This window comes from Rhamphochromis longiceps, linkage group LG23 (genome assembly GCF_057381845.1).
Source record: "Rhamphochromis longiceps isolate RC_006_pf linkage group LG23, R_longiceps_female_GT1.1, whole genome shotgun sequence".
Classification (NCBI taxonomy): domain Eukaryota; kingdom Metazoa; phylum Chordata; class Actinopteri; order Cichliformes; family Cichlidae; genus Rhamphochromis; species Rhamphochromis longiceps.
In genome coordinates this window covers 56,194-67,660 of record NC_140578.1, presented here as the reverse complement: position 1 = coordinate 67,660, position 11,467 = coordinate 56,194, and the positions used below count along the sequence as shown (strand labels likewise).

Below are 11,467 nucleotides of genomic sequence, written 5' to 3'. Positions count from 1 at the left end.
ATCGTAGTAATGTGTTGTTAACAGCAGGTGGCGAAACATGCGCGAAACTAACAAACAAATCCGAAGAAGAAGAAGAAGTGTGACGTCGTAGTCCTGCGCCGGCACGTGTACACGTGCTGTTTTCATAGGCAGAGGGGTGTTTTGAGTGTGTGACATATCTGTGTGTTAAGGTCCGGCGTAAAAGTAAAGCAGCAAATATGGGGAAGAAACTTAAGGTCGGAAAGACCCGGAAAGATAAATTCTACCACCTGGCCAAAGAAACAGGTAGAGTACCGGAAAACAACACGAGCTCGAGACTGTCGTGATATTAGCATTAGCAGGCTAAAGCTCCGATCGATATAAAGTGTGGGTTGCAGACTGCTGGCAATCTTTTAAATCTCCTCTTTTGTGTAATTTTTAGGTTATCGCTCTCGTTCCTCCTTCAAACTGATCCAGCTTAACCGTAAGTTCCAGTTTCTGCAGAAAGCCCGAGCTCTGGTGGATCTGTGCGCTGCACCTGGAGGGTGGTAAGCATCCCGTCACCAGACATGCCGTCGTGTGTGGTAACAAAAGGAAAAGAAGTAACCCCTCGGGGGGGAAGCTGGCCAGTTGACCACTTTGCAGTCTTTGGTCATTCGCTTCTGTCACATTTGAACGATCACCAAAGGTCTTTGTTATAACAAGTGGCAGCTGAGTCAGGGACAGAGAGAAGAGAAAACAGCGACCACGTTGACAGAAGTGTTAGAATAGAATAGAATAGCCTTTATTGTCATTGTACAGAGTACAACGAAATTGGAGTGCCACTCCCTTGGTGCAAGATAAATAATAAATATAAATGTAAAATATAAAAAGTACAATAAAATAATCGCAAGTACTCAAACAATAGTAAGTACGATATATACAGGATAGCAGCATTAATATAATGACAGTATGGGGGAGAGGGGAGAAAGTAGGGGGTGAAAGTCAGGGAAGAGGAGCTGACTGGTGATTGTACAGTTGCAGTTTGTGTAAAGTTGCATTAACTTAGGACCGTGTGTGACCAACCTCGACCTCCTCTCTGGTGAGCACGACTCTGGTTCACTATAATCACAGACTTTCTTTTGCTGTGATTACAAGATAAAATGCACGAGCCTTACAGAAATGACATTACGGTACAATACGTCATGACGGAAGCGAAAACGGATAAATGAGTGATTTGTACTATGCAAAATAATCAAAGTTGAATTCAAAATCTCCTTTTCCAGGTTGCAGGTAGCGTCTAAGTTTATGCCTGTTTCAAGTCTGATAATCGGTGAGTGCAAATTTCTCCAATGATAAATGGCTCTGTTTCTGTTATGCTTCTAAAGCAGCTGTAACGCGTGTGACAATACTTCCCCATATGAGTGGTTTCTTCTTCTCAGGTGTTGACTTGGTCCCCATTAAACCCATCCCCAACGTGGTGACACTTCAAGAAGACATCACCACTGAGAAATGCAGACAGGTGAGAAAGCTGCTGCTGTTCACAACATCACTGAAAAAACATAAAATCAGAGATGATATTTCAACAGTACAGATGTGGACAGCCAACGCTATGTTTGTGACATGGTTTTAACTGATGAGACACTCTTTCCGTTGTACAGTCTCTCAGAAAGGAGCTTCAGACTTGGAAAGTGGATGTTGTGTTAAACGATGGAGCCCCAAATGTGGGAGCTAACTGGCAGCACGATGCCTTTTCCCAAGGTGAGTCGAGACAAAACGTCTAGAGATCAGACTGCAGTAAAACAGCATTCGCACAATATGTCCAAAATGATTTAATTTGGTTGAAGAGGATTGTAAGGGGTTCTTTTTTGATACATCCTTTCCACTCTTTGATTTTGTGTCTCTGTTGTGCCTAAACTAGTTCATGTCCATTTTCCACAGTATTTGGTATTTAAATCTAATTTTGAAATCCTCCCTTTTTCACCCACAGCTCACCTGACTCTCATGGCTCTGAAGTTGGCCTGTGAGTTTCTTACCAAAGGAGGCACCTTTGTCACCAAGGTGTTTCGCTCCAAAGACTACCAGCCTCTGCTTTGGATCTTCCAGCAGTTCTTCAAGAAGGTGCAGGCCACCAAACCGCAGGCATCCAGGAATGAGTCTGCTGAGATCTTTGTCATCTGTCAGGGTCGGTGTCATTAGCACAACCTTTATTATTTCATTCGCTTTTTGAAGACAATAAATAATGATCTTAATTTTGACCTTGTTCTTGACTAAACCTCACCTAAACCTCCCCCATTGTCGTCATCATCAGGTTTTGTTGCCCCGGACAAAATCGACAGCAAGTTCTTTGACCCCAAGTATGCATTCAAAGAGGTGGAGGTGCAGGCCAAAACTGTGAAGGAGCTGATCCCTGTAAAGAAGCCAAAGGCATGTATACTGACAAGTGTTTGGTCACGATAAGCATGTCAGATCTGGCTGTGATTGCCTGTTATGAAATTTTTGGCTTTTAAACACTTTGTTTTATTTATCAGTCACAAGGTTTAAGACTTACTTTAAGGCACATTTGAGCCCAGAAATGAACCATCAGTGATGAAGCAGCTCTTCTTCTGTTGCAGGCGGAGGGATATACAGATGGAGATCTGACGCTCTACCACAGTTTCATGGTGACCGATTTTCTGAAAGCCGAGAACCCAGTCGACTTTCTGGGAAAAGCCAGTGAGGTGAGCTTTTTTTGTTTGTGTGTGTGTGTGTGTGTTGGGGGGGGGGGGGGGGGGCTTTGAGACAGTCCTGTTAAGAATAAGAACTAAGAAGAAAACTCGTGCTTTTCTTGCTCTGTCTCATTCAGATCACCTTCAACAATCCTGATCTGGAGTTTCACTCAGCAACCAGCAATGAAATAAAGGAGTGTTGTCGTGACATCAAAGTCCTGGGCCGCAAAGAACTCCGGTGAGCTTTTCCATCTCTCACTCGCCACGTTTGTGCTTTAGTAAGCTGCTGCTACTTTACTGTGCTTGCACATCACATACATCAGATGGTGTGCGAACGTGTTGTAGCAAATTTCAAATTCAAATTTTATTTGTCACGTACACAGTCATACACAGTACGATATGTAGTGAAATGCTTGGACAACTGCTCGTGACCTAAAGAAAACAAAAAAGGAAAAGGCTATGAATAAGATAGGAAATAAATATGAAAAATTAAAAAGGGTAAATTTAACTAGGAAGGAATAAAATATAAATTAAGGTTAAAAATGAAATAACTGTACAACACAAATTAGAATGAAGGGTAAATTTAACTGGGAAGAATAAGATAAAATATATAAATTAAAGTTGAAAATAAAATAACTGTACAACAAAATACACAATACACAATATAGAACTATATAAGAATGTATGAAGAAATCTAAATATAAATAAATATATACACAATAACAGCAGCTGTACAAGTATTAACCGGAAATGAAGAATATAGTGACCAGTGTTGTGCAAAAACAATGTCCAGAAAGTCCAGTGTGTGTAAGAACTGTATGTGTGGGTCAGTACTGTGTGGTGGTGTGATTGAGAGACCGTATCGCCTGCGGGAAGAAGCTCCTCCTCAGTCTCTCTGTGTTGGTCTTCAGGGAGCGGAATCGCTTTCCTGACCTCAACAGAGAGAACAGTCTGTTGTTGGGATGGCTGAGGTCCTTCACGATCTTCCTGGCCTTGGTCCAGCACCGCCTGCTGTAGATTGAGTGCAGGTCAGGGAGCTCGGAGCGGATTGTGCGCTCAGCTGACCGCACAACCCTCTGTAGAGCTCGTCTGTCCTGCTTGGTGCTGTTCCCGAACCAGGTTAAGATGTTTTCCGCCAGGATGCTCTCTATGGTGCACGAGTAAAAGTTCCTGAGCACCTTGGAGGGCAGTTGGAAGTCTCTCAAGCGTCTGAGGTGGTAGAGACGCTGACGGGCCTTTTTCACCACAGTGTTGATGTGACAGGACCATGACAGGTCCTGCGTGATGTGAACTCCGAGGTATTTGAAGCTGTCCACTCTCTCCACTGGGCACTCGTTGATGACGGGGGTCTGGTAGTTCCTCTCCTGCTTAGTGCTGAAGTCCACTATCAGCTCCTTTGTCTTACTGACGTTTAGAAGGAGGTTGTTCCTCTGGCACCAGTTCTCCAGATTCCTAATCTCCTTCAGGTAGGCCGTCTCGTTGTTATCAGAGATCAGGCCCACCACGACGGTGTCGTCAGCAAACTTGATGATGGTGGTGGAGCTGGTAGTGGCCACGCAGTCATATGTGTACAAAGAGTACAGCAGGGGGCTCAGAACACACCCCTGGGGGGCTCCAGTGCTGAGAGTGGTGGAGGCTGAGACATGTCCGCCCATCCTTACTGCCTGTGGTCTGCCAGTTAGGAAGTTGGAGATCCACTGACACATAGATGAGCTGAGTCCCAGATAGCATGAAGCGTTGTTAACACGGGCCGTGTTTGCATGTCTTTTCTCACGTTTGCAGCCTGCTGCTGAACTGGAGGTCCAAGCTGAGGAGATACCTAGCTAAGAAACTGAAAGACGAGGCTAAGCAGCTCGACCAGGAGATCAGGTTTAAAAAAAGAAAAGAAAAAGCAATTTAAATATTAAATCTTTGTTAAAGTGTGTCACACATAAATCATCTCTACATTGTTTTTAGCTTAAGCTCAGATGAAGAAGGGAGCAATTCAGAGGAAGAAGCAGGAAAGAAGAAGGAGGATGAAGAGGAGGAGGGTGAGGACAACGAGGAGGAAGAAATGGTGAAAAAGCTGGCAGAGCTGAAAGCTGAGGAGGTGGCTGAGCTCAAACGGTATGAACCGCTTTAGTTTTTTGTGTTTTCGGTGACATTAATTCCTCATCTTTCCTACTTTGTCTTGATAGGTGCATCTTGCCTTAAAGAGAAGCAACACTTTACTTTTAGTTTCACCTCTCTTAGCTTTTGCCACGGATGCAGTTGTAGGGGCAAACCAAGAAACTGTCTCTTGCTGATTTGGCAGGAAGAAGAGGAAACTGCTGAAGGAGCAGCGGAAGCAGAGAGAGAGAGTGGAGTTGAAGATGGATCTACCGGGTGTGTCCATCGCCTCCACTGAGGACTCGTCCTTGTTCTCTCTCGTCTCCATCAAGAAGAAAAAGGTAAACGTCACACGCTGCTTCCCTAAAGCACCAAACTCAAGATCAGAATACCGCTGATTCCCACAGAGTTCAAGTCCCACGAGCTTTATCACTGAGAAGCGGCTTCATGTTAATTTCTCGGTCCCTCAGGTGCTTGTTGACATATCAAAGGGGGACATGAAGGCAGCGGACACTCTGGTAGATGAAGACGATGATTTTCACCTCTCCGATGAAGATGGCGATGATGCAGATAAAATGTCACTGGCATCTGATTTGGATGACGAGGATCTGGAAGAGGTGGAACGGCGACAAAAGGAGCTGGAAAAGAAAGCGCCAAAAAAGAAGTAAGAGGCCATTCAGAGCAAAAGCACTCTGAGGTACTGGTGATGTGGTGCCTGGCTCTGTAGGAGTTCTCTTTAGAAAGGTGTTAAGCACTGAATAGCATGTATACATTAGGGCTGGGTATCGTCACTGATTTCTAGAATCGATTCTATTCCGATTCACAAGGTCCTGAATCGATTCGATTCAATTCGATTTAAATCTGGGAAATTTTGACAGTCAGAAATATTATAATTCAGATCAGTACATTTACATATTTTTGTATCTAAAGGAAGCTGACGCTTTCCAGACTTTATCAAAGGTGTGAGCATCACAGCAGAGGCCTTTGTGTCAAAGTAGCTGAAGATAAAACAGAAAAACATGAAGGTGATTTTCCTGGCCTGGATTTTATAAAAATATTCTGCAGTACATCAGAAACGAAAGAAAACCATTAATCAACACATGAACATTACCTCTGAAGTTACAGCGGTTTTATTACAGACACGGCGTTTTGCATTTTGTATAATTTTAAAAAGTTTAAATTTGTTCAGAAGCCTGTTGAACGGCAGAAATTAGGTTTTCTTTTCGGAAGTAAGTAAAAGGAAAAAAACATCGGCCGACAGCCTGCGAACAACGGTAGACTTGTGCGTAACAAGCAAGCGAATAATGCAGAAAACAGATTTCGGGGATAGACGGGAAACTGTTCTTGAAGTACACTGAGAAAAAGAGAGAGAGAGAGAGCTGTGCATGAAGTGTGATTTTATCCTGGTGGAAGCAAAACAGCAAAAGTCAGTGAATTCATGACGATCTTTATGTGAAGCTTAGTTTGGATCTTCTTTTGCTGCTGGTTCAGTCAATATTGTTTGGAGAGAGATAAAACTAACAGCTTTAGAATCAGCGCAAAAAGGACGTAAACACAAAGCGCAGATCCGCCGAAACATCAGAATCAGCGAGCTGTCGGCTTTCAGCCCCGACCGTGTCGTCGGTGAGAAAGGCGACATCTCACTGATTCTGATGTTTTGGCGGCTCCACGCTTTGTGTTTACGTCTTTGTGCAGAAGCCGTGTTCCTGCTCTCATTTACTGTTTTAAATGTTTGGTGGTTGTCAAAATTTGTGACGTTTCACCTGAGATTCTGGAATTTTGGGCAAAATACATTTATATAAAAAATCGATTCAGGATTTTAATGAATCGATATCACGTTATCCAAGCCAGAATCACTTTTAATCGATGAATCGATTATTAAAACCCACCCCTAGTATACATGTTCAGTGAGTACAAATTTATTTTTAGCAGAGTTGGTCTCAAACTAGACTGATTTACTAGAATTGTTATTGTCATTCCACAAGTTTGATGCTTACTGTTTTTCCCTGGAAGCTCAAGTCTGTTTATTTATTTATTTTACCAGAAAGAAAGCCCAACCTTTCTAGAAGACCTCAAAGTTCACGATTCATTTCTGTGGTTTTCAGAGTAAAGTTTACCAACCAAGAGGAGGAGGAGGAGGATGAAGAGCAGGATGGTGGCTTGGTGGTGGAGCTAGAGGGAAAAGATGAGAAGATGGAGCGTCAGGCCGACCTGTGGTTCAGCAAGGTATGTGTTTGACTCGTAACACAACATCTAAAGCTCAGGTATTCTTCTGCTGCACCTGTTCGCTGTGTGATGTGGCACCTGCTTCCTACTTGATTTCTGATCTTTCACCGTGCTTTGTGTACCCGTAGGGCATCTTCTCTGAGATTGGCCTCGAAGGAGACGCAGAGAGCGAGCTCAAACAGACCGAGTGGCTCCGGACTAAACAGTCAGGTGTGAAGTGTTTCTCCTCCTTGTGTTCATGTCTTCACACTCACACGTTCACATACATGTTATTTTTCACAGCTTTAAATGAAATTGTGTATGTGAGGGGCTAGTAGCTATCCTTGTATGTATTCTTACTTCTAGGAAAAGGCAAAAAGAGGAAAGCTGAGGAAGACATAAAGGAGGAGGAGGAGCAGCAAGAAGCTGCTCTGCCAGAGGAGGAAAAGGCAGGACCATCACTGGAAGCTGCAGAGGAGAGTGACAGTGACTCGGATGACAGCAGCAATGATGAAACGTAAAAGCACATTAAGTGTGGCTCTCTTTAGTCCAGTGTGTTACATAATTAATAAGCTTAGTTTGATTGCGTAACTGAAAAGAAATCTGCAATATTTCCAATTTCTTAAAACTGTTCTTAACATTAATGCTAATATACAGGTAACATGTTCACCGGTTTCCTTTTAGGGAGATTACCAGAATGAAGCAGGCCCGGGGGGCTGGTGGAGTATCAGGAGAGGTCGATGATGACGACGACTTCCAGGTTGTTCCTGTCGAAAGTACCAGTGAGTATGACAGTGAGGTCGTCAGCATCCCCAAACACTTCTCGTCATCATCTAAATGTCGCATATAGACATTTCTTTATTTATGCACATTTGGGCTCCAGAACAATTGACAGAGCTCATCTTATACCCTACGTTTGAAGCCCTACAAAGAAACTATGCTTTTGCCAGGCAGCACATAATTCTCCGATCTTCTAAATTGTTTGCTTGTCAGTTTTCAAGTGCTGAAACTCTTCCTCAGTGCATCTTTGCACTCAGTGGTGAACCTTTAGTCTGCCATCTTCAGGAAGAGTCAGTCAGTTTTCATGCTTGGTGAGCGCCCCCTGTTGCACGGTGCTGCGTGCTGGCACCCATCCATTTTGGTGTTGCACCTCTCAACTCTTTTGTAACCTGAAGTATTGCACTGCTGCTGCCACAGCTGGGTTGAAAACTCATTTGAATAACCCGCATGGTTTCCAATAAAAGTGCTCTTAAGTTAAATAACATGCACCATTGCATCTCAGCAATATTTGATATGTCTATATGTCCTATCTCATGCTTTAGAGCTTATATTCTGTTTTTAGCCTGTGTGTGTGTAACTCTGGATGACTGACTGTTTCTTTAGGTAAGAAAGCTAGAATCCTGAGTCCAGAAGGCCTGGCACTCGGCACTCAGATCGCTACATCTAAGAAGAGGGCAAGGGACCTGGTGGACAGCTCCTTCCACAGGTGTGTGTGCTTTGGATCTTTTTCCATTACAATCCAGAACTAGCAAATGTCCGTGGTTGTCATCATAGCGATGAACTCTGCTGCCCGTATCATCTCCAGGACCCCTTCTGTCCACCACATCACTCCTGTCCTGCAGCAGCTTCATTGGCTCCCAGTCAAATATCGCATCAATTTCAAAATACTCTTGTACACATTTAAGGCTATTCATCATCTCTCTCCTCCATATCTCTCTGACCTGATCAAGATCATCGCCCCATCTCGTTGTCTCAGATCTTCTTCTTCCCTTTCACTCTCCGTCCCTTCCCCCCCGTCTTGCCACCATGGGGAGCAGGGCTTTCAGCTGCTCTGCTCCACGACTCTGGAATTCCCGACCTCCTGATTTAAGAAACATCTCTTCCTTCTCTCTCTTTAAGTCCAAACTCAAAACCCACTTGCACAAAGTAGCTTATCCCACATAACCTCTCCACTCTGCTATTTTATTTGTTTATGTCTTGTGCTTTTATGATTCTGTAAACTTCTTGCTTTTGTTGCTTTTATTCTACTATGTACAGTGACCTTGAGTGTTTTGAAAGGCGCTTTCAAATAAAATGTATTATTATTATTATTATTAATGCTGCTGCGCGTTCTGTGACCTTATTAGTATACAACATGAACGCTATAACAAAGGTGGATGTCAAAGTGTTGATGCACCTGGGAGGGCTGTTCTATATGATGAAATATGTCGGATGTTGACAGGAAAATATCTGTCGCTTCATGTTACGCGCTATCGTTTGTTTCGTGGTGTCACAAAAAACCCGTATACGGCAGTATCTTGTTTTTCTCTTCTACCACCTACGCAAGAATCACGTGAAGGAGTGTGGAGAGGGTTTATGGATGAGAAGAAAAGAGCCGTCAGGTGGTCAAAATAAACCTTAGGCTCAAACGTTAGAACATGGCTTTTCCCTGCAGCACGCCATGTAATAAATACTCAAGAAGAAAATGGCGGCCGTTACAACTTATGTCTAAAAAAATGTAGTTTTATGTATCGGTTAAAACACTCGACTCCAGGTGCACGATGCCCACACTTCACGCAGGTCGAGTTGCCCGAGTTTCACAGAATTTACAGAAAATGCACCGTTTTGTGATTTATATTGTTGTCGGGATGAGAAATTGTTATATGGAGATTTTGGTCAAATGGCACAGCCCTAATACCTGGTGCTCCATCTGTGGCTTTTCGGCAGACTCTGGGACCATGGCGTTGTTTTTTTTTTTTTTTGGGGGGGGGGTTGTAGCCATTTCGGGTTTCAAAAAGGGCAGTTTTGATTTTTTGGAAGGAGACGCTCTTGCGACTCATCGAGTGACGCCACTGACCAGCTAATCGGTGGCACGCACTCTGACGGCGTCACATTTTAGTACCTGCTCGGATTGCTTGGAACCCCAGTCGAGCAGTGGTACCAGGTACTATGACCTAAAACTTTGCTGAGTCAATCCCAATAGGTACTAATGGAAAAGAATCTGCCTTTCAGATTGCTGATTGCATCTAACGATGCGTATACTCGGGTTAACATTTGTTTTCGACAAATAAGGCTTAAACCTGCTGGAATAAGTGAAGATCGCGAATAACACCTTGTGTATGCCGTTTCAGGTTCGCCACCTCTGACGAGCCGTGGGAAGTACCGGAGTGGTTCCTCGATGATGAACGGAAACACCGGAAGAGGCCGGTGCCGGTCACCAAGGAGATGGTGGAGGAATACAAACAAAAATGGAAGGAGATCAATGCTCGGCCAATCAAACGAGTTGCTGAGGCCAAGGCCAGGAAGAAGAGAAGGGTAAAACACTTGTAGCCCGAGGAGCTTTTCGAAGTAATCGGTGTATTTCTGAATGTATTAATTCCGCTGTTTCTTTTCAAGACGTTGAAAAAAATGGAGCAGGCCAAGAAGAAAGCAGAAGCGGTTGTCAACACAGTGGACATCTCTGAGAGGGAGAAGATGGCTCAGCTGAAGAGGTATGTTGTCACATCTGTGGGGCTGTGAAGACAAAACTAACTGGCTGTTTTACCCAGGAGAAAATTTCAATACTGTTTGTGTTTCTTTCAGTATATACAAGAAAGCCGGCTTGGGGAAAGAAAAGAGAGAAGTAACATACGTTGTGAGCAAAAAGGGCGCTGGGAAGAAGGTGAGACGGCCTCCTGGTGTCAAAGGAGTCTTCAAGGTGGTGGACGGGCGCATGAAGAAAGATTTGCGGGGAATGCAGAGAAAAGAACAACGTGCTAAAGGAGGCAAAGGAAAGCGCGGAAAGGGACGACAGGCTAAGGGTGGCAAAGGAGGGGTGAAGAGTGGTAAAGGGCGAAAATGAAAATGCATTTGAGTTTCTGCTTGTCGTTATTATTATTATTATTCAACTCCCTGGACTCGTGTTATAACTGAGCATTTGTGGAGCTTGGTGAACTACGATGGTTCAGTTTTGGCTCCTGTATCACAGACAAAATAAACATGAGTCTCTGTTTTGGAACCTTTGCTGGATTTCTTAAAGCCCTGGAGACCTCAGACATGTCTGGGAGATATGACATCCAGGTTTTATGTATACGTCTCTGTGAAGATGTAGCTGATTTGCCTTGAACCCCCTGGAAGGAAGAGGATTCACTGAACAGCTTAACTGTAAAATGCAGTAAAAGTTTATTGATAAATGTTTGTCTCGTGTAAATACCAATCTTTGCAATAAAGTTTTTGTTCAGATTGGTTGTTCAAGCATTTTACAAAAAAAACATTTCATCCTTTGTCTAATGCAGCCACAGCTATAAAAGTGCAAAAACATCTGTCTTAGACTGCACAGGCCAAGCAGGAAGCGAACTCAACCTGATGAATGACGTCTTTTCTATTTCAAAAAGGCGCGAGTACTTCCTGAAGTCTGACCTGCACAGAAACATCTGCTCAGTGTCCTCGGTCATGCTGGAGAAACACTAACGCTGCTGTGACCTAAATAAATAAACTACATTTTTAAAATTTCTATTACCAAATTGTGTGCATCAATGCAAGTGTAAGAAAGCAAATCTGCTCAAGCACTT

General features: G+C 43.6%; 1 protein-coding gene across 1 annotated transcript; it reads left to right on the top strand.

The window, feature by feature from the left end:
- Positions 1–81: 81 nt before the first annotated feature.
- Positions 82–11,409, top strand: ftsj3 (FtsJ RNA 2'-O-methyltransferase 3). Its single transcript, XM_085399421.1, has 21 exons — positions 82–264; positions 401–506; positions 1,224–1,270; positions 1,380–1,459; positions 1,599–1,698; positions 1,928–2,122; positions 2,249–2,364; positions 2,553–2,657; positions 2,783–2,883; positions 4,428–4,514; positions 4,602–4,751; positions 4,939–5,074; positions 5,204–5,397; positions 6,839–6,959; positions 7,088–7,169; positions 7,305–7,455; positions 7,623–7,720; positions 8,322–8,424; positions 10,049–10,232; positions 10,314–10,408; positions 10,500–11,409. Exons 1-21 carry the CDS (start codon positions 198–200, stop codon positions 10,756–10,758), a joined length of 2,577 nt encoding a protein of 858 aa, XP_085255547.1. The 5' UTR covers positions 82–197; the 3' UTR covers positions 10,759–11,409.
- The last annotated feature ends 58 nt before the right edge of the window (positions 11,410–11,467 follow it).